This window comes from Manduca sexta, chromosome 7 (assembly GCF_014839805.1).
Source record: "Manduca sexta isolate Smith_Timp_Sample1 chromosome 7, JHU_Msex_v1.0, whole genome shotgun sequence".
In the NCBI taxonomy this organism is placed as follows: Eukaryota; Metazoa; Arthropoda; class Insecta; order Lepidoptera; family Sphingidae; genus Manduca; species Manduca sexta.
Genome location: NC_051121.1, coordinates 5,926,104 through 5,950,766, shown reverse-complemented (window position 1 = coordinate 5,950,766; position 24,663 = coordinate 5,926,104). Strand labels below are relative to the sequence as shown.

The 24,663-nt window shown below is 36.5% G+C and overlaps 1 protein-coding gene across 1 annotated transcript; it reads right to left on the bottom strand.

Annotated features, from left to right (window-relative positions):
• Positions 1-9,661: 9,661 nt before the first annotated feature.
• Positions 9,662-10,840, bottom strand: LOC119188593. Its single transcript, XM_037436313.1, has one exon. The coding sequence runs from the start codon at positions 10,838-10,840 to the stop codon at positions 9,662-9,664; it is 1,179 nt and encodes a 392-aa protein (XP_037292210.1).
• Between the last annotated feature and the right edge of the window lie 13,823 nt (positions 10,841-24,663).

Here is a 24,663-nt window from a genome sequence, read left to right as displayed (position 1 = left end):
TAGGCTTGTATAAATTTGGATTTGTTGTTTTAAAATTTTTCGCCAATGAAGAAACGAACGTACAATTCACAAATTTTATCACTGGAGATTTTTTTACAATCTGATTTAGAAAAATGTACTAAGGTTAGGGGCCCTATTCCGTCTTTAAGGGCGAATCCGTCTTTTTACAATTACGGACGTTCTATTCGAAGGACAGCTTAGCCGTATAGTAAAAAAATCAACTTTTTACCGATAAGGCCATTAAGGCTGTCTTTTGATTATCGCCCGCAATTGCTAAAAGACGGATTTGCCCCTACAGATGGCATAGGGGTCCCTAACCTTACCTATAATGTCGGATTACAGCAGTATATTATAAGAATAATAATAAATAACTTATGTTTTCATCTCAACTATAAATGTACACTTCAGAAAACAAAGAATGTAATTTTCATTACAAACAACACTGGTAAATAATTATTCGAACAATATTCAGTAGGTGAGTTGTCTGTAGATTTGAATTTCTTTTTGTTCGAACAAATGAAAGCTTTCGACCTTGGCTCTGTTGTTTGAGCCCAATTGTTTGAGCCTGTCTGTCCTCTGAACGATTTAATTTCAACACAAATAAGGCGGCCCTTACGTATATAAATATTTGAATGACTGGCCAACAAGAGAGAATTTATGTTTTTAATTTTGAAGTTGAAAATAAACTTAGATTTTAGGTCCCCTAGTATATGAATACTGTTTTGAATTCTTAATTTGACTAGAATTAGATTTGTGTCCGATGTAGCAAAATATTGTTTTCACACACATACACACAGTATACATACACACACAGACACACTCAACACCTTTATCCCCAAAGCGGTAGGCAGAGGCGCAACTGGTGCACTTACTTTTCGCTGTATGTATTCCGCCCCATGACGTTACAGGGAGCCTATCACCATGTGAAGAAAAAAATCCAGAGTTCCACCTGATACTGAGTAGAAAAATCCAATATCACTAAGTTCGACCCGGGGATTGACACCGAGATCTCACCATTGCAGTTGTACCGTTGTAAAATATGCCACCGAGGCAGGCAAATTGAGGTAAATATGTAAACTTGAAATTTTACTCAACGTTCGATGAATTTCTGTCTACCCATCCACTGATTAAGCTTTACTAATTCAAATAGTCTAAGGTATTGTACAGACTGTCAACTGTTACCAAGAAACATTATCTTACTATTAAACTGACAGTTTCTTCAAAATCATTAGCAAATATAAGTTTCATAGTGGCATAGTATTTCACAAAAACAGTTGACAGCGTCTGTTCGGAGCCTAGGAAGTTTTGAACAATGAAATATTTCAAAAATAATTGTCTGAAAAGATGGCTGGTCTATAATTCACTTGGGTGAAATTAAAGCGACGTTTTCGCTGCACTTACAACCCTCTAAGAGCCTCTTAACATATTTCCGCTAAGTAACGTCTCCACAACTTGTCCCAACATTAGTCTCTTGATAGTTCGACTTAAGGTCCATTTTACTCCAAAATAAACTAGATTTATGCCTATGGATTTTTATATAAGTTTATTGACCTCTTTTCCCCCTAAGAGGAGCGTGAGGGACGCATTTATAGGCTGATAGTAATAATCATAAAATAAATAAAACCTTTTTATTTTTTTTGGAGCTTTATATTGCAAAACATCAATTCGTTGAATGACTATTGGGAGAAAGGCATGAGATGTCTGTATTGATCGGGATTTTGTAGTCTTACTTCTATATTTTAGGCTAAATGTCGTCGTGCAGCTATTATTAAGGCGCGGAAGATATTATATATTTCGAAAATATTGGAGATTTAATGCCCCACATTATTTATCAAGGCTTGAATTATGAAATTTGGTCATTATGAAGACTATCTTATAAATTTTAATAACAGTGCTTGTCTAATAGCCTTAAAGTTATTTCAAAAATCTTAAATCATAGAAAGCTCAAACAGATCAATAGTGTCTCGCTCTGTCTTCTTCGGACTTCTACCCGAAAACGAGAAGAACTTCACAGAATGTAAATTCTAAATTTTATGGATACAAGAAGAATACTTTCATTTTCTTAAAAATAAAAGAAATTCCACAAAAGACATGACCTCTTAAACGATAAGCGTACTGGCAAAGTCAAGAGAAGTTATTTTGCAACAGAACTGGTGCAGTGGAGATAAGATGTTGTGTACGCAAGCCGTGTTACATAATGCAACGAGTATAAATTCAGAGTGTTACGCGAAAACTGAATATCAGAAGTGTTTGGGCGAGTCCAAACAAAACTATTTGCTGTCTTCGAATGAATTATTTTGTTTTGCTAGTTTTTATAAACTATCTTTTGTTTGTAGCTTTGCTCGCGTTAAAAAGGTTTCCGGGTATACTTTTCTGGTAGTATAAATGAATTTTATCCCGGAAAAACTTTTTAATGTGAGCATTCCTGAGATAAAAGTAGACTATAATACTTCTGAGTATTATAGGCTACTCTTCTGGGATAAAAATAAGTATTATAGACTTTTATTCCAGGAATGCTCACGTTAAAAGTTTTTCTGGGATAAACATTTATTTATACTACTAAAGCCGTACTAGAAAACCATTTTACTTGTTATTTTTCTTATATTCAGCATGTCATATGGAACATTTCGCTGGATTAGGTACTATTACAAGGTTATATGCATATTTTTATTTATGTTACATAAATTAGATTTAAAGTTGTCATGTTGGTAAAAATTAGAAAAGACAATTTATGGTTCACTCTTTATTTAACTATGGGATTGTTTGAAATTTTTAACATAGAACCTTGTAATAGTGAGCAAGCGATGTATCTTTTCCATTATACAAAAAATAGTATTAGTAATTGTATGTACTAATTTATTCTTTCCATATCCCATTGGTGGTTATTTTTTATTATATGTTATGTCGTATGCAGATAATATCGAATATTAACCAAAAATATATTTAATTCAATAAAAATTATAACTTCAACGCATTCAAGCCGAAACTTTCCGAAGTAGGTACATTGTTAAGGCAATTTAACAAAATTCGAACAGATCTGGGAAAACAAAAAACTCTTGACTTTTGATTCTTCCAAGTATTTTACATTATTAACCTTCGCAAAGTTGTACTGCGGGTCGGAATACACAAGTTAATTTGGCAGACGGCGCCGCACGTAGGAAACTGTTGCTAACTTAGCGAATTTAGTTTCACTTCGCCTGGCAAACTGATTGAGGAAAACGAGCACTTTGCGTGGAATAATTGTTTGAATAGAAAATTTATGATTTTAGAAACATTTACAGTTGTCTATGACCAAATTGTTATAATAGTATAAGGATACTAATGGTGGTTCTCTCATATGTGACAGTCCGCCTCGGTAGTAAAAAGTGAGTAGAAATTGTGTCCGATATTGCAATAGACAGAACCCCTAAATCATGGACGGAATACACACGGTGACAATTAGATGTTCTTGTGGCATTGCATATGTAAAATAATCTCACGCTATATTATTTCCGATTTAGAACCTTAGACTTCAGAGTTTACGGATCATGTCTACATTAACCTAAAAAAACAAATCTTTAAAACTGTTGACAAAAAGGGTTTCATACTTTATCTGTTCGAGCCAAGGATTTTTTGTTTATTTTTCTTCTAAAACAAGTCTTGGAAGTTTATGTAAAACAGACTTTAATAATCCTTTAATTTTATTCCGAACCAACTTTATCCATATTAATAGACTAAATCTGGCATGTTTATTATGGTCACGCCGTTATAATTTTTAGTTGTAATCAGACATTAAACAGTATAGTAAATTTTTGTGCTCCAAAATTTTTCCAATTGGTAATAAGTCTTTGTCTTATTAGAAATGCCTGTGTGACAAGATGTCACAGCGTCCTTAGATATTTTAATAAAAAATAACATATCTGATTACAGAAAATATGCTAATATGCGCATTAAAAAACTTGTAAATCACGATATTGAGAAAAAATATAAAGTATTTTATTGGTGTTTTGTTATTTCACAGTAGATTGAGTAACCATCGCATGAGCGCAAAATGTTTGTATGACAATCTTCCCAATGTCCGCTCTAAATAATATTACAACTCTGGTTGTAACACAAATGTTTAATCCTATTGTTATTGAAAGGAAAAATACATAGCCACAACAAAACATTATGATAAGCTAAGATGTTTTTAGCTTATCATAATGTTTACGTTGTCCGAGCTTAATATTGGCAAGCGGAAAGCAAGGTAATTGCCCGACATTCACTTAGTCAATCTCCAACCACTGTCGCGGCTAGCCGGGTTACTAACTTTTTGTATTTTTATAAATAAAATGCCTTCCTGTGTTTTAAGACGATGTACAAATTTTGCTCCAACTGTGAATGAAAAAAAAATTTCATTTCATACGTTAGTAATAAGTATACACTATTTAACTTATTTTTAACTAATAAATGCATAATGATTTCTTATGTTTACGCGAATGTTAGACATTGAAATTAAACAAATTTTTCAGAATTCTATCGCGTTTTTTGTTTTTTATTTTTCTCCCGACGTTTCGAAGACTTTGCAGCCTTCATGGTCCCCCCCGTGAATTAGTTTAATTTCAATAATAAATGCATTTTATTTGACTGTCATGGCGACCAGAGACCAATAAACTAGATGGCCACGGCGGTCAACGCTCGGGCCGCATCATTGCGAGCTGCTAGGACAGTATAAATATGTGACTATAGTAACAAGTGCGCTGTTTTCACGTGCAATTTTGTTAGTCTATGACGCGTTTATTTGTAATCGGTGATAGTACAGTTTGACTTTGTTGATGCGTTGTCATGACGACAGACATATTAATTCACAGTAAATTCACACACGCACAATTTGAATGTGTGGCACGAGCTACCTTTATATAATCAACACTATAGAATTTGGTACGGCTTGGTACTGGTTTGTACTTATTTTGACATTGGACTCGTGAAATAAATGAATAAATTTCAGAAAGTATGCCAAACAGAATGTTGTTAATTCTTAAAATAACCTTCTTACAATCGAGAAAACATATTCGTGACAATGTTTGTGGAAAAACGGGAAGGGAACGATCGACCAATCACGATCAAGAATATGCTGCACTTCAGCACTTGTTCATTTTCTAATGACAAATGTCGCCTATGGTTTTAATAAATCTTAAATAAGTAATTTAAATTTAAATCCTAATTATAGTATAATATTTTGAGTAATCTTATCCATGAGGTAGGTGTTATAATGCCTAGCTTCAATAGTTTCGCAGTATAATGTAAGATAGCTTATCCCTATTTATTTGCAACAATAAAATGAATTTGTTAATTAATCGTCTTCATTGTAATATCTTGCATAATCCCATCTATTACACACGGCCAGGTATTACGAACAATTGATTTTGTTTGAGTCTTCAATAGTTTTTGAATAAAGGTCATTACAGAATACATTTATCTTAATCTATATCTACACTATTATATAAAGCTGAATAGTTTGTTTAAACGCGCTAATCTCAGTAACTACCGGCTCGAATCGAATAATTATTTTGGTGTTGAATAGCCCATTTATCGAGCAAGGCTATAGGCTATATATCATCACGCTATGACCAATGGGAGCGGAGCAGTAATGAAAAATGTTGCAAAAACGGGGAAAATGTATTACTTTTGAAAGCTTCCGTTGCGCGCGCTAAGTAAACGGTTATAGTTACGAAAGAAATATGTATTAGGGTTCCTCTTAAAAAGTTCTAAAAAAATATATTATAAAACAAAGTCCGCCGCCGCATCTGTCTGCCTGTCTGATTCGTTAAACTACTGCTTTTCTCCAAAAAATGCATACTGATTCCGAAAAATGACAGAACCGCTAACAATAAGTTATAAAACTTGTTTACGGAGATAATATTCATGTTCTTTTATTTGCCATACATTAAGATTTACGCAAACTCTGATTCTTTCACTACAAGTAACGCTTTAGTGGCATACAAGGCTTTTTATGTATTTTTTATGTTCCTAGGTGCTGACAAAAGTAGGCTTTTAGTTTTACGATAGAATTCATGTTCTAACGTTAATAATTTATTTAGTGTCTTGAATTTTTTTTGTGAGTGTCTGAGATTTATATGCGATGTGATTTATTACGATAAAAGAAAAATCTTTGTAACATATGATGGTTCTGGTTTGTTTCGGCGGTTTCTTACCGATTTTTGGTACTAAAATTCAGATATTTACAGACAATAATTCTATGTTACTCTTCGATTTGCTGGTGGTATATATTTTCCCGCCATAGTGGCCCACATAAGTGTGTCGCGTTCCGGGATCAGCCTGTGGGTATCCGGTTCCAACAGGCCGGCATAATTGCGTCGACTGCCGAGGGATAATCATCTTTCATCAGTCGACACTCTGTTGGACCTCCACTTACCATCAGGTGTAATGGGCTCACTTCCCGTATAAAAAAATCTATATCTCAATATTTTAATTACTTTTACACATAGAATGACAAACAAACACGCGATTGCACAACTCGTTATCGCCTTTTGTAAAAATTGTGTTAGGTTTTTTAAGCAACTGCTGGTCACACTTTAGTGAATTAATGTGTGTCAGACTACTACGTGAGGCACTTAACTTGATTTATATCGTTAAGACTATTAAAAAATATATATTACGCTTTGTCTTTTGGTAGGTAAGGCTATAGACCTTCCGATGGTCCTAACGACCGTGATGTATCGTGATGATACATAGGGACATTGACGTATATTCGCGTGACGATGAAAATGCATGCAAGTACTCACATCTGCCACTGCCACACGACGTCAGGAACCCGCCTTGGTTATGTTGCTGCACTCCGTCACGTTTGTCAGGACACCACACACAGTTAGTACACACAATGTAAGGATTATGGGTCCTGGGACATCTATACTTTCACAGTTATAGCATTAATTATTAAGCGCGCCGGGGAACGTGCCGCCATCGATGCACCAAACTTTCGTTACTGGCGTCATCCGCTGGATGGCGCGGGCGTGTGGCCTCCCGTTGGCCAGCGGTATTGGTCGATTTAGTTGGCGGCAAATGCGTGCGAATTTGAATATCTTTCGCTCTCACACACATACCACCATCACGCGAATTATTATAGAATTCGTTTATTATTATAAACAACGGTTACGAAACATTCCGCCCACCAAAATACATTAATGTATTTTCCAAAATTTAAGAAAAAATTAACCTAACTTAAAAGGCATATGATCTTAAAATTATGATTACGAACTTAAATTTATGAACTATAGGTTTAAGTTAAGTCATGTTATTCGTTTTGATTCGGCAACGGACAGAGTTTGACTAAAGGCCTCGTGAAACGAGAGCCTTCAGCAGTACGTATCGTGGCAATGCGGACTACGCCATCAGAACTCGGATGTAACTCTTCAACCCGAGCTAACGGCCAATGTAACGGAAGCGAATTATCGGCTTTAACAATAACTACTGATCCTACGCTCAACGGTTTTGAATGCTTAGTCCACTTCGCCCGCTGAGTCAGAGAATGAAGATATTCATGTTTCCAACGGTTCCAGAAATCCTGCTGAAAACGTTGAATCAGTTGCCATCGGCCCAAACGATTTATGTTCAAAGAAGTTACATCTTCATCAGGGACAGATGTTAACGGCTCAAGAGTAAGAAAATGCCCTGGTGTTAGAACAGCAAAATCATTAGGATCTGAACTCAGAGGACAAAGAGGTCGCGAATTTAACATCGATTCGATTTGTACAAAGAGTGTTGTTAACTCTTCAAATGTTAAACATTGATCGCCAACGATACGATACAAATGCGATTTTACGGATTTTATCTGTATTTCCCACACTCCACCAAAGTGGGGACTTGAGGGCGGATTGAAACGAAATTCGATTTGATTAGCATGAGCAGCACTTCGCATATATTCAGTTAATTGTGCATTAGCACCAACGTAATTTGTCCCACAATCAGAATGAATTATGCTGACCCGTCCGCGTCGCCCGGAAAACCGACGCAGAGCACCGAGGAAAGCATCCGAAGAAAGATCTGAGACTGCCTCAAGATGAACTGCGCGAGTTGCGAGACAAACAAATAAACATAAGTAAGCTTTAGTGATTTTCGCACCTCGATGTTTACCGGTTTTAATACGAAAAGGGCCACCGTAGTCGGTCCCTACAACAGAAAACGGTTTTACCTGATTTACACGAACTGCAGGCAAGTCACTCATGAAAGGTGCCAGTGGGGATGGATGCGTTTTATAACACGACACACATTTGGATAGGCAATGCCGAATGGCACGTTTAGGAGACAATACCCAAAACTGTTGCGAAAGAAGATACTGCGTGGTATTCACGCCCGCGTGACAATTTTCACGATGAACGGCTTCTATAACAAGGTAAGTTAACCTGGATTTACGAGGGAGTAAAGCGGGGTGTTTATGCTCGAATTCGAGGCCGGATCTTGCAAGGCGACCGCCCACCCTGAGAATTCCCTGCGCATCGAGAAAGGGGTTCAACTTACGCATCTGTTTCGTTAATAATTGTCCTTCCCGCAACTGGCGTATTTCGTTTTCGAAAAAGGATTGTTGATTGTGCTTTACGACGATCAACAAAGCGGCATGAAGCTCAACACGATCGAGAAAAGGATTTGAGCAACGAATATTTTTATCTCGTAAAAATCTAATGAATCTTAACCACCAACAAATGATACGCTGTATTTTCCGAATCGAAGAATAACGAATGAGAAGAGTGTCGATAAAGGAATTCTTCGCATCGTCGGAGGTAAAGAACGTTTTTAAAGCTTTTTCCTCAAAATGAAGGAGGTCCTCGTTAGGATTAATTTCAAGTTGTGGCCATTGCTGAGAAGGGGGAGCGAAGCCAGGCGGGACCCGCCCACCATAAGCTATTGTTGACGAGATCGGATGGCAGCTGACCACGAGAAGCTACATCTGCCGGATTATCTTCGGAATCCACATGGCGCCAGTGAACGTCTGGAATGACTTCGTGAATGTGACTAACGCGATTCGCAACGAAAGTTTTCCAGCGCGAGGAGTGAGAGCGAAGCCACGCTAGTACAACGGTAGAATCAGACCAGGCGAAAACACCAGTAAATGTTAACCGGGACGAGAAAACATCCATGGCAAATTTCAGCAGGTCGGCAAGAAGAACTGCAGCGCAAAGCTCCAACCTAGGAAGGGAAGTGGATTTTGTAGGTGCGACTCGCGCTTTTGAACAAACAAAGAAGGTCTGAATATTACCCTCAGCGTTCACGGTTCGTAAATAAATCACACCACCATAACCTGTTTCCGAACTGTCTGAAAAGCCGTGTAACTCCCAAGAGATACAGTCCTGTCCAGCAAACAAACGGGGAATCTGTAAAGATTCTAACAATGGTAATTGTTCAAGATATCGAGACCAAAACTGGACTATATCATTAGGAGGGTCTTCATCCCAACCTATCTCAAGGATCCAGAGGCGCTGAACCAACACCTTTGCCACCAAAATTAATGGCGACAGGAAGCCAAGTGGATCGTATATACGTGCAAGCTCGCTAAGAATGTTACGCTTCGAACATTTCTTATGCTGAGGAGTTACTGAAAAAAGGAACGAATCATTACAAGGATCCCACTTAAGACCTAATACCTTGAGAGTAGGGTTGTCGTCAACATCCATAGATACAGGATCGGTTAAGCAATATTCTCGTGGTAAATCAGAGAGTAACTGAGGAACATTACTAGCCCATTTTCTGAGTTCGAAATGCCCCTTTTCAAAAGTTCGATTATTTGAGTTTTCGCATTTTGAGCCATACGAACGTTACTAAAACCAGTTATTATGTCATCGACATAAACATCGGATCCCAAAACTTGACTCGCAAGTGGAAATTCACCACCCTCATCATGAATCAGCTGTTTGACAGTACGGCATGCGAGAAAAGGTGCGGAAGACACGCCGTAGGTCACGGTATTAAGACGATATTCCTGCACGGGTTGGTCCACATTAGATCGCCAGAAGATGCGCTGATAATCACGATCAGACGCTCGAATGAGAATTTGTCGGTACATTTGTTTCATGTCTGCGGTGAAAACAACAGCATGAACGCGGAATTTTAGAAGAATTTCAACAATATTCGTTTGCAATTTAGGACCTACGAGCAACACATCATTCAAAGATAGTCCTCTCGCATCTTTAGCGGAGGCGTTGAATACAACACGAAGAGGAGTAGTGCTGCTCTCCGTACGGAGTACAAAACGATGAGGAATGAAGTATTTTCCAATACTCAATTCTTCAGTCGGTACAAGGCTCATGTGACCCTGATCGAGATATTCCTTCATGAAGTCACAGTATTTTTCATACAACTCCATGTTCTTGAGGAGGCGTTTCTCAATTGAATGAAAGCACCTCAAAGCTGTATCACGAGATCCGGGAAAGGTAGTCTCGTGCTCTTCGTTTCTGAAAGGCAAAGATACAATGTATCGACCAGCGGGATCCCTTACCTGAAGGTCTTTGAAGATTTGCTCGCATCTCTCGTCTTCGACGGTGAGAGGTTTCGAAGGAAAAACGCTCAATTCCTCCAGCTGCCATAATTTCTTCAACTCATCATGAAGTTGTGGCTCCTCATGAACGAAGAACGAGTGTGCTTCAGGCTCTACGTATCCGACATTCCCGACCAGCAGCCAACCGAATACGGAATTAAGAGCTGACGGTTGATTGGAATCACCTTTAATTGATCCCGGCAACAGAAGCGAAGCAAAGCACTCCGCACCTATAAGAAGATCGACTGGACCAGGTTTGTGACAATTTGGGTCTGCTAACTGCAACGCTTTAATATGATGCCACGAAGATTTATCAAGTCGAATTGATGGCATCTTACCACAGATACTTGGCAAAGTCAAGGCTTTGATGGTAAAGAGAGCTTTATCGCTTCGCCCAATATCAAGATGTACTATACCTGACACTGGAGCTGATGAATGACCCAATCCACTAACCTTATTCGACGTCGAATTACTGATGAGACCTAATCGATGAACGACATCTTCGGTGATAAAGTGACTTTGACTACCAGAATCAATCAAGGCTCGAAACGATTGAAAATGTCCCGATGAATCGCGAATTTGGACAATAGCTGTGGATAATAAAACAAAAGAATGTTCACGCATGCTAGTCAACACGCGAACCTGATTATTCGGTGATTCGCCATCTGAAACCACATTTGAAGGAGTGGACGCTCCTTCCTCGTGTAGAAGTGAATGATGCCGTTTATGACATTTATAACACCTGAACAAAGATTTACAATCCTTGACGCTGTGAGACGGTTTTAAACAATTGAAGCACCAACGATGAATGCGCGCATGGTTACTGCGTTCCGCGACTGAAAGTTGTACGAATTTATTACATTTGTTTATCGAATGATCACCCGAACAAAATGAACACTTTACGGATATCGCTACAGGTGAATGAGAAGAAGATGAACTGAGTTTCTTGTTGGATACGGAATTATCTGTGTTATTTGCAAGAAATACTGTGGTTTTCTTCTGAAACTTCGAATTACTCGACGATACGCTTTTAAGTGGCTTAGCTTTGTCTGAAGGTTTCCCTACATCAGGACTAACCTGGCTACTCGAAGAAAAATGGTTATCGCGAATTAAAGCATCAGCTCGATTAAACAAAAAGGTTTTCAGCGCTTGATACTGCGGCAATTCAGTAGCCTCTTGCTTTTGTTCAAAAGAACGTCGAGTCTGGGTATCTAATTTCGATAATACTAAATAACACAGAACGAAGTCCCACTCATGAGTAGGAAGGTCAAGACCGGATAATACGTTTAAATTTTCATTTATTAAATCCAAATTACGCCGAAATTCGACAGGTGACAGAGATTTCAAATTAATATTTAATATCTCTTTCCAACACGTAAAAGCTAATTCTCGCTTATCTCGAAACCTGGCGACCAGCGCCTCATATGCACTGCGATAGTATTTACCTTGAATGGGATAAGATCGAATAACACCTAATGCATCCCCACTGAGACATGTTTCGAGATATTGCATACGTTTCGTGTCTGATAGCGATTCATTGTTATGAATCAACGAGTTAAACAAATCAAAGAATTTTGGCCACTCTTTTATTTCCCCGGAAAACGATGGTAAGTTAATTTTAGGTAACTTAACGTCTGCTGTGGACGAACAATTCGCCTTCTTATCGCACGGTTTACAATTAGATTCGGGAAATAATTTTCGATGGATTGCCAAAATCTCAAAATGAATATTATCGAACTCGTCACGTACTTCATCCTCGTGTTCGGAATCATCATCATTGATAACACATAAAATGTCCGAATGAGCACTTTCAAAACTTTCAATTAATTTCGGTAACGCGGAAAATTGAATACTAAACAAATCTAAAGATGACTCATCATCCTTTGCTAATTTAGCAACTTCGAGAAGTTTCTTTAAACGATTTAAGGGCAGAGTGCGCTTGCGGCGAAGCACAGGCAACTCCTGAATATGTGGGCGAACTAAACTTGCCGACTTAGTAACACGCCCTTTAGGTTTACAAACGCGTACCGGACGATACGACATCTTAAACGATTTTTAAATCGACTAAACGAAATGTTAAACTTAAAAAAGTTTATACTCACAGCCTACCCCGTTACGGATGGAAGCGTTATACGCGATAAATATGCCTAAACAACACCGGATAATACAACGCACGAGTCTGAATAGTAGGCACAGCGAATGAGTGAACGAATGAACGTATAAGTAGGTATGTAATACCTAATGATTACGCAATGAAATGAAAATTAAATATATAATACAATAATTATATATCTACGAAAAGTTGTCACAACTCAACTTGTTTGTCGCGAGAAATAGTACTATACGAATTAGTTAAAACGATTGAAGTAAATAGCACTAACGTATTTATTACGACAACAGTAGGAGTGACCGAATGGCTTACGTATATATGTATACACGACAGTAACGAAAGTATATAAATGTACTTTGCCGCTTATTTTTACTTAGGTAGATACCTAACTGTGTATGTTTTAATAAATAGACGTCGCTAGAATTAATACGGATGAACGACACCTTTTGTATTAAAACCGATACCGAATTGAATCTGCGTACAAGCCGGTCTGTATGTGCTAATAATTATTATGAATAGGTGAAAATGTGAGAGGATCGAAACGCGACGAAACACTAACGAATTTAAATGAATAGATGTATCGACGGTAACGAGACGAGAAAATCACAATTAACACTAACGTATATAATTATAACACATCGGCTTATAGTACGAGAACGCTTTTGAATATTATGTATTTACTATTTAAATACATAAGCGGCAAATATACGTCGGCGCAACTTAAACTGCAAAATGGCGGATTTTATTCGAAATACGATTTAATTGTTTGCATCGGGAAAAGTAATATACAATGATTAACTGTAACAACGAAATAGCCACTCACACAAATAATAATTATTATTATTAGAATAAACTACGTGTATCGTTGGCGATTTACAACAAATAACGAAGTATGCGCGCCGCTATAAGTACCTAATGTTAGCGCGTAACAAATAATAATTTGTTACCTAAACCGCATGGAAATGAATGTTATTACAGAAATCAATTGTAAACACAACGAAATTTAAGGTTTTAAGTATGCAAACAATCATATGCCTTTACTGGAAAGTTAGATTAAACTATGTATTGAAGCGAGTAATGGCGGGTTATCGTAATGTTTCGGCTATTGAGACAAATTTATCGAAATAACTCAAACTAAATGATTGAAATAGCTGACCAATTATGATCGCTATTCCCGGGTTTCGGCACCAAAATATGTATCGTGATGATACATAGGGACATTGACGTATATTCGCGTGACGATGAAAATGCATGCAAGTACTCACATCTGCCACTGCCACACGACGTCAGGAACCCGCCTTGGTTATACTGCTGCACTCCGTCACGTTTGTCAGGACACCACACACAGTTAGTACACACAATGTAAGGATTATGGGTCCTGGGAAATCTATACTTTCACAGTTATTGTATTAATTATGAAGCGCGCCGGGGAACGTGCCGCCATCGATGCACCAAACTTTCGTTACTGGCGTCATCCGCTGGATGGCGCGGGCGTGTGGCCTCTCGTTGGCCAGCGGTATTGGTCGATTTAGTTGGCGGCAAATGCGTGCGAATTTGAATACCTTTCGCTCTCACACACATACCACCATCACGCGAATTATTATAGAATCAGTTTATTATTATAAATAACGGTTACGAAACACGTGACCTACTACTATTTTGTTTTCCTCTTATGCTATTAGATGCTGATGCTTCTTGTTTTTTTTAATATTCTCATTTTACTTCTTTACTAATATTATAATACTCTTTAGCATATTTCTTACTAATATTTTAAATGCGAAAGTTTGTAAAAATGTTTGGATGTTTGTTAGAAAAAAAATATGGAAACAACCGAACGGATTTAGATGAAATTTGACACACGGACAGATCATGTCCTGGATTAACACATGGTCTACTTTTTATCTTGGTATTTTGCTCCCATGGGAAATAATGGATTGCTTTAAATAGTTTGTGCTGTCATCGTGCTGGTGGCGCTGTGGACTGCTATAGTGGTTTGAGGACTTTTGTAATGTTAGAGGATTTTCACGAGGATGAAACAGCGAAACAACCCTTAGTAAATAATTATTTGAAAAATGTAAGTAAATTACTGTTATTATTTAAATTTGAAAATCAGATTTATAGTTTCTTGTTTTGCAAACTGTAGCGCAGAACATCCTTTTAAACCTTTCTTTAAGTTGGCAGCACAGCTGCGACATAGGTATTATGGTAACTAGCCATAAATTGCCGAAAAATCTTTAACTAATATGTTTTATATTCTCAGGTTGGATTCCTACAAAGTTATATTAGGTTTACTACTCTATGAGCCTGAAGTCTGGAATTCGTGCCTGATATGGCGATAGGTCCTGTCGCATTATGGGACGAAATATGCACGCCGAAGACTGGATGCACCATTTTTTTTTAAAGGTTCAGGGAAAAGTGACCTCTCTGCACCTGGGTAAATGGAACCGAGTCTTAAAATGTCGACTAACAAGAGATGATTACCTCTCGGCAGTCGACACAATCATGCCTGTTAGAATCGGATATACACAGGCTGATCCCGGAACGCTACACACTTTCTTTAGCCTCTATAACAGGGGCCTTGTTCTCTATCCCGCACGTTATTTTGACAGTGTGTAACAAGCATATAACACAACCCATCATGTTTAGTACTATAGAAATTTGGCTTACAGAATACCATTCCACACACATTTCTCGAAGATAACGTGACACGGCCGCGTTACGCGATTTCACTATCATACAGAATAAGGGCCCAGGTTTTAACATCTCGTGTAAGTGGTCGCTATGCATGCGGATGTAAAATATTTCCTACCACCATAAGTTTGTGTATTGTTATTATATTGTTCATTGTCCATTGTTCCATATCGGCTTAGGTAACATATGAGGTGTTATCTACACTCCTTAGTATTCAGCTGCCGATTGTCAACGCCTCTGCATTATTCCACGTCACAAATCGTATCATCATTCACTACAGAAGGTTATTTCACTAAGCAAACAGGATTGGGATTACATTCACCGTGTCTACATCCCGTGCTGGTCTAAATTGAATCATATTGTAAGAGCATAAGGTTGATGTAATCCAACCGCTGTATGGCCATTGTACCCCCGTTTGTGATGTCAAACTAAAACACACTTTATGGCAATGGGATAAAGTTGATATACGGTGGGTGTAATTCCCGGATGTTTGTTTGGGCGTTTGAGCAGGGTTGACAAATTGAGAAAATAATTCGTAATGCAAAATTTATATTTAAATATTGACGTGATGTCAAATTGATTGCTCTGATTTGAATGATAAGGGTTCATTTGAGACGTCTAGTTAGCGTTAAGTTACCAACTGTCGCTTTCTCGATTATTTTTGCGATATTCCTTTTTGACGTACATTATAAAAATAACAATCCGGTATTGTACAAGGTAATATCGACATTGCGTTACTAAATTAAATCACATACTCGTCTTTACCTTTGCTAACATTGTGTCAAAAATAATTCTTAAATAATAGATATTTTTACAAAAAGTCCCGGTTTTAGTTATTAGATTTTTATAAGTTTGTTGTTTACTGCGAATATCATGCGTACGTGGGTTATTTCTGAGTGAAAGTGTGATGTTGCCGCTACAAATGGCTCTCTTCGAGTAGTCGTTTTGGCATTAGAGCGTGTAAAATTAAAAATATTTTTTATTGATATTTAGATCGAAATTTATATATATAACTGTACGGGTAACGAGTCTATTTCTGTCGTCAAGCAGCAGTGTGTAGTCACTGTTGTGTTCCGGTTTGAAGAACATTGTAGCCAGTGTAACTACTGGACATAATAAGACTTAAAATCTCATGTCCTCTAAAGATATTGTTCAAAAGATGATGATAAATGTTTATTTAAAACAAATAAATGTTTCAGATTGACAAGCGCAGTGGAATCACAAACATTACTTTGTAATTCAAGGTGTTGGATGGTGTTTCTACTGTTTAGGGGCGGTCGTATGGCTTACCATCAGGCGAACGACAAGTTCGTCTCGCCATTCAAAGCAATAAAGAAAAACGCAAAATTCCCATCGACTTCTTTAACAAGACATTATAAAAGGGGACAATTATGAGCCAACCCTATTGATGCGGCGTTTCCTCCCAATTCAATATAGAAGCACGTAAGAAAAGATTATAATGTATATACGCATTATTAGGAAATAAGAGGGAAAATGTGACATACCACCGGTTAAGCAAAGTGTACACGATAAATGATGGATCAATACCTTTTGTTTTTAGTAAGAATAGGTAATACAATATTGTGTGTTCAAGGGCTTACAAGGCAGTTTTCTTTCAAACTAATCGAATATAGAGGTTATCATTGTCTTTTTCATTAGTTCTATAAAAAAACTGCCTCGGGGATTAGTTGTATTGAATGCACGGTACGACCACTGCTCTGGGGTCCTGGGTTCGAATCCTGAGTCGGACAGAGATGTTTGAGATTTTTGTTCAATATCAACCCGGAGACTAGAATTTTTTCCGGGTATGACATTCACCCCCTATCACATCATGGGACGAATCACTTGGTAGGAAGAGAGTTACCTGGTTACCACTACCTATCCCTTCGGGCTATACTTGATGAGTGTTTGTTTGTTCTATGTTACAGCATAGGGGTACAGGTTGCTGCAGGCCGTTTCTAACAAGTTGGTCTGGGAATCTTTCGGGAAGTCTCGCCGTGGCTTGCTATAGCTCTCTATTGATAAAGGTAATGTTGATTTAATTTCACAGGCAATTCTTTATCAGCATTATATAACTTTTGCCAGATACTGGATCACCCGAAAACATAAAGATCGAAAAGTCTTAAAAATTTTTACTAATTATAACAAACTTGACATTAATTAACCCATTAACCCCTTATTATATATTACATAATAAGATTATATTCCCGTGTCACGCGTAATGTCATGTAGCTGTCATGTTTGCGGGCAAACATTCCGCTGGTAAATAGGTTAAAGTAAATTGCCTTACAATTAAATATTTAGTATCCGTACATCCCGTAAAAACTATCATTTACAGTAACAAATCTAGTAGTCTAATTTTTGGTGTATATTGGGTTAGATAATTAAACTGAAATTGTTTTTTTGAAATTGTCTGAAATTGTTATAATTCTTGATAACGAAGAGGTAAATTTGTAAACAAGTACGTAGGTTTACAACAAAATGTTAAATAACTTACCTAGTATATTAAGATAATAATAATATCCACCCGTTATTATATACTGTCCCACTGTTGGGCACGGGCCTCCTCAACTACTGAGAGGGAGAAGGCCTTAGTCCACCACGCTGGCCTAGTGCGGATTGATAGACTTCACACACCCTCGAAAATTCCTATAGAGAATTTCTCAGGTATGCAGGTTTCCTCGCGATGTTTTCCTTCACCGTTAAAGCAATTCACAAAGAATATATACATGATTCATTTGAGCCTGCGGAAATTCGCCTCAGCAGTCCGTTCCACACCCAACTATGCTATCGCCGCTTAATCCTAGTTTGCTACTTAGTAAATTACTGGATATATAATAATGTTTAATATATTTATTATTAATATGGAAATCTTTGGGGGAGGCTTATGTTCACCAATCGACATCCTGCGGTTGATAATATCAACAATTGATTAAATTATATTATTTTTAATGGCCCCGTTGTTATTTTCTCTTTTTTACATTTTCTTTTAAACTACTATTAATATAAAACCAAAAGAGGCTTAAATGGAAAACATTTTTAAAACCCCTCGTTCGTAAAAAAAATAAGCTTTTATTTTTAAAACCTTCTTGTTAAGTTTCCATTAATACTACCGACTCTCAAAACCTGCAAAGATGATGTCGGGTCGACATCATCTTTGCAGGTTTTGAGAGTCGTTGACTTGAGGACTTTGAAAATAAATTTTCAAGTACAAAATGGGCGTTCGGGCACTTTTTTCATTCGCCTTTTGACCTCGGGCGGAATTTTAAAAGTGGGTATGAGATGTTTAATTATCAGTACTTGGATTCTGTAACGCATAAAATAAAAGTAAGAGAATAATTAAATGAAATGCGAAGGAAATTCCAGTACGATAAGAGGTTCTTTGAAGTTTTTCATATAGGGGTAGTTAATCAGGGCTACGGATTTTAGGGCGGTGTAAGAAATAAAATGAATCTTGCAAAATGTTTTCTTTTATATTGTCACTACGTTTTGCTCGCGGCTTCGCCTGCGGGTAAAAGTTTTCTATTATAGTTTTTTTTCCAAGATAAAATGTAGTCTATGTCCTTCATAGGGTCTTAATTACCTCTCTGCTAAATTTCATTGAAATCCGTTTTTGAGTTTATCGCGTTAAAATAGGCAGACAGATGCGGCGGGGGACATTGCTTTAAAATATTTTTTTTTAACTTCTTAAGAGGAACAATTCCGTCAGACATGTTTGTTGCATTACTTTAACATTTTTTCCGTTTTTGCAACACTATGCATTGATGCTTTGCCCCCATTGGTCATAGCGTAATGTTATATAGCCTATAGCCTTTCTTGATAAATGTGCTATCCAACACTTTCAATTCAAACCAGTAGTGCCTGCAATAAGCGGTTCAGTCAAACAAAAGAGCTCTTAAGCTTTATATAATAGTATAGAAGTATAAATACAAAATAAAAAATCCTATTGTACAGTAATAGGACTGCTCTAAATGTATCCATCCTTCCGTATTTAATAAAATTCTCTTTGTTCATATTTAATTGCTCCACATAGCTGGACAGGCATTCTAAAAATGCAATAGACTGCCAGTTATTTCCATCATTCGAAGTTTAAAAATTGAAAATTCAAAAATTCAATTTTAGAACATTCTTATAAATTGAAACGCATTTCAGTGATACCGCCATGATGGAGGCTTTAAGTGGCCCCGTTCTTAGTTTGCTCAAGCGAAATCCCCGAGGACACTCGATAGATGAATGATTCACGATAAAATTGCAGCTATGTAACGTCTAGTCCAGTTTGAGGACACTAGTTCATCCAGTTTATGTATCCGGTGTGCAGTTCTTAAAGGAAACTACATAAAAGGTTTTTATATTTAAAAAAAAATAAGGTTTATTTACGGATGTAGAAACAAGATATTGAGCTTGTATAACTGGCTGTTTTGTCTTTAAACAGTAAAAAAAAAGTTGTAAGTATGTAATATTTATTTTTATTCTAGTGTGCAGAGGACTATAGGTATTCGTCTTATAAATAAAGTAAAAAAACCGCACAGTTCCACAGTAAAATGACCTGTATTTTAATTTGATTAGAATATTTTCAAAGTATTATGGCACTGCGAGCTAATTATAACGTAAACGTAAAATACCTTGGTAAAACATTAAAATGAGCACCGAAATACTTGTCAAAGTGCGGTTGCTCAAAATACTTGGTTATTTTTATCGCGTTTCGTTTCATTAACAAACGGCAAGTATAAAATATTTTAGGGCAGTGAATTTTTAAAGCATAAATTTTAAAAAAGAACACTTCAATGAACACACATTGAAGTGTTCTTTTTTTTAATTTGTGTTTTATGCAAAGAGTTTTAAGATTATATAGAGAGGACATTGGGGAGATTGTCATACAAAAATTTTACGCTTATATGATGGTTACTCGATCTACCGTGAAATAGCAAAACATTAATGTAAAATACTTCTTTTTTTTTTCATTTCATGATTTGCACATTTTTAATTCGAATTTTAAAATATTTTCTGTTAGTATTTTTGTATAAATATCTAAGGACGCTCTTATCCGGGAATTTCAAATAAGAGCGACTTATTATCAATTGGTAATAACTTTTGGAGTAAAAATTTGGCTCTGACGTCCAGTCTATACTAACTATAAAGTTTAATGTCTTTGGGTTTATGTAACCAAGAAGTGTATTTGAGAATAGGTGTTGCTCGTGGCTTTGCTCGGGTGAACTTAACAGGAAGTGAATTTTCTATGTTATTCTAGAACATTATCGGATCTGTTTTAAAAAAATACTAGGTTTAATGTAATTAGATAGGCCGGCATAATTCTGACAGTCGAGCAACATAAGTTTCTTCTTTTGATATTTCGCTGGTTCATGCAAGAACCTGTGTTAATTATTAAATATGTCAGAAAAAAATTATTGCAAATTTTCGTGTAGATACAAATTTGAAAAGACAATAAATCATGGTTCTCTTCTATTTATGTTTCGAGATTTCTGCAAAGTTATACTAAAAAATCATAGAATAATGTTATATATATATAATTAAATTTATGCAAAAAATAATATAGAACCTTGTAATCGTAAGTCAACGAAATGTACTTCCCATCTTTTGCTGTGCTACGAAATAATGCTTCTTTCAGTCCAAACAAAGGTATACAAACATAAACAAGATTCCAGCACATATAGTAATCAGCGCCACATAGCGTCATATGGCATCCCTCGCGTAATGTATTCGGTAACGCCTCCGATAAACAGGCGTAATATATACTTATATATATAGTATATTCTGTAAATTAGCGGCATAGACTCCGGTTACATCTGCACCATTGATTTATGGTCTCCAGAGAGGTTTCTGGCTCACTCTGTCGCGTGTGTGTCAAGTTAGAAGCGGTGGAAAGTAAAATTGACTATTTATTCTTTGTTTCCGTTTATCGAGCTCCATTTAAAGATTGATTGGTAGGTAATACCTACGGCATAACTGCACGTGTACCTCGTGGTTATGTAATATAAGTGGAATAAATAAAGCAATATAATGCGTCCCGCAAATGTCAACTTCCTATCACTAAACTACTATGAAAGTGAGTTTCTGAAATAGAAGAAGTGAGAAGTTTGAAACGTAATTTGGAGTTCCGAATTATTTACTAACCCTGCGGTACTGGCGTCGACTGTCAACCATTTGTCATCAGTCGACAATTTAAATTTTCAAGTGCCTCTACAAAAAAAATGTCTGATTTGTAATTTCACAATGTTTTTCTTTGAGCTATGGCTTTAGCATTTTAAACCTTAAGAACACAAGGCCCAAAGATATTTTTGATTCTTGTTTTAAAGCTATGTCGTATGTTACGATTATATCGAGGCATCGATCAAGATAAACTTATATATACAACTTATATATTATTGTATACAAACTTAATAAGAAAAAATATTATTTCATATTACACTCTTGAGTGTATAACTTAGACCCGCACACTTATTTTTAGTTGAGAAGCTCATAAAAAACAACTCGCCAGCCTTTTTGCAAGTAACTTAGTTTATTGAGGTCGCCTTTAAATAGATTTGCCTTTAACTGTTTTATAGAGAAGTGACTTATAATTCTGAGTTAAGACATTACAATTTGATGTTTTGATATCAAACTGGAATAAATACAGGTTTTTTACACTCAAAATTGCGATATTTATTTCTTAATAGTGCATTTTTAGACTACAACTCACTTTTCGTCTCCAATGCTAAAATAGACCTAACTTATCGTAAGCAAACCGAACATCACGTTTGTTTTCATAATACTCACTTTGACATTAACATCAAATTAGGTTCTTTTTACATTTAAGATCAAAATCGAATTCCAAATATGACTTTAAATTCTAGGATTTAATTTTGAAATATCAATTTTGTTGTATTACTACCTAATATTAAGAAATCATGACAACACGTTCTTCACGTTGTTTTAAGTAAAGTATATTTTTTCCCTTTACCTACCAGCCCGAGCTGCATTTGTGTTACACTTTGTTTGCTTTTTTACACATTGTTTCCTTTTTTATCTTACTTCTAATACCAAATTGCTGGCTCACTATTACAAGGTTCTATGTTAATTTTTACTTATATCGGAAAAAAAATTATTAAACATTTTCATGTTGGTGAAAATTTGAAAAGACTACGTAATGGTTCCCCTTTATTTGTTTTTTGCAATAATTGAAAATGTTCACTGCAAAAGACTTCGCCGTATACACAAAATACAATAAAACATTAATTCCCACTTACCACGGCATTATTGGATTTTTTAAATATTTATTATTACATAGAACCTTGTCATAATGAGCCAGCGAAATGTTAGTAAATGAGTATAGTTTTATAAGTAACATTTAATTGTAATAATAATTGTTATGATGTGTCTTGACCTTGTGTATGTCTTGTAAGTGCAACTATATTCATTTATATAATAATATATTATACATTTTTGCCTGCGGTTCTGCCCGCGCGATATCTTTTTCGAGGGAAAATATTTCCCCGGGATAAAAATTAGCTTCCTATTAGTGTTATTTTTAAATCAATTTCAATTCTAATAAGCAATTTCTTCAGTTTTGAATCATCATCATCATCATCATTTCAGCCGGGAATCGTCCACTGCCACACACCTCTGACTTTTCTAAGAAGATGTCTATAGGAATTTCGAGGATATGTGAAGTCTACCAATTCGCACTAGGCCAGCGTGGTGGACTAAGGCCTAATCCCTCTCAGTAGTAGAGGAGGCCCGAGTCCAGCCGTGGGACAGTATATATTACAGGGCTGATATTATTATTATTTATTATATACTGCCAACTTGTGAACACTTGCCTTGTCTACTACTCTGAATGTTTTAGGGTTTAGTCCATCACGATGGCCTAGTGCGGGTGGGCAGACTTCACACACTCTTAAAATCTATTGTAGAATTCTCACGTATGTTGCCTTACAATGTTATTCTTTATCATTAAAGCGGACGATACACACTTCGAACAGTCGGAGGTATGGGCCTTGGGCTTTGACCAACAGAAATAGTCTCGGCTGACCGTTCCACCGCCAACAAGGTTATCATGTACTTTAATCGTCTACGTAAGTAATAAATTGAAATATATAATTAGTAATAAATTATTTTATTTTAATTGGACATCTGCATACAATGGATGTAATGCTCGCGAGACTCGGGTTATTGATGGAAAAATATGCAATATTTACAAAACAATATAGACTTATCCGCTGGCATACAATTACAACATCCTTTTGGAATTTTAACTTATGTTTAAAAAATGAGATAAAAAAAATGATGTTGGTAAAATTTTAGAAAACATCTGATATAGCATGGCCCAAATGCTTTTGACACTAGAAGGCCCTATTGCATAATAGGGGACGGGACTCATTTTTGTTCTTTATTAGTATCAAATATTTACGTTATATAAATTATAACACAGAAAGAATTATTTAAATCCGGTAAAAAATCAACAAGTTATAAGTGTTTTAATTTCGGTAGAAGGGGTAAGTAACAAGAAACAGAAAAGAGGCGCAATACCCACGTGTGACGTCATCGGGCATTACGACGCGTGCGAAAGAAAGAGATGAAGCGATATCCCCACTTCGCCCCCACTTCGCCCCCACTTCGGCACATAGTAATATTTGAAATATGAATTACTGGCCCATTTTTTAACCAATTTTAATGCAGTTTTCGCAGGAGGGTTTCTTTTTCGTATTATCAACCATTTCATATAGAATAATGTACAAAATCGAACACAGGCCGGTCCCCTATTGCGGCAGTTATATGCGTTAAGTATACGATCTTATCACATTCAGCAAGTCTACCACAGTATCTTCATTTTTTTATACAAGCACTACAAAGTGCCCCACTGATGGTAAATGAAGTGGGGTCCAATAGAACGTCGACTGACGAGAGATGAATACCCCTTAGCAGTTGACACAATTATGCCGGCCAGTTGGAAACGGATATACAATATACATAGGGTGATCTCGGACGCGGCACAGCGCGTGGAACACTGTGGCGGGTTTTAACACCTTGTGTACAGCGGTCGCTATCTGGGACGATATAAAATATATCCTATCACCAGCAAATTATTTAAAACGGGCCGTATAGGATTCTTGTTCATTATTATATCTTTAAGAAAAAGCGGCGATAGCCTAGTTGGTTGTGGATCGAACTGCCGAGATGAATGTCCGGAGGTTCAAATCCCAAGGGCACACACCTCTGGTTTTTATAAAAAAAATATGCGTGTATTCTTTGTGAATTATAACTTTCTTTAACGGTGAAGGAAAACATCGTGAGGAAACCTTGCATACCTGAGAAATTCTCTATTAGGAATTTTCGAGGGTGTGTGAAGTCGCACTAG

Excerpts from the sequence above, each read along its gene's own strand:
- LOC119188593 (XM_037436313.1), bottom strand. The coding sequence starts at position 10,840 with ATGCCATCAATTCGACTTGATAAATCTTCGTGGCATCATATTAAAGCG.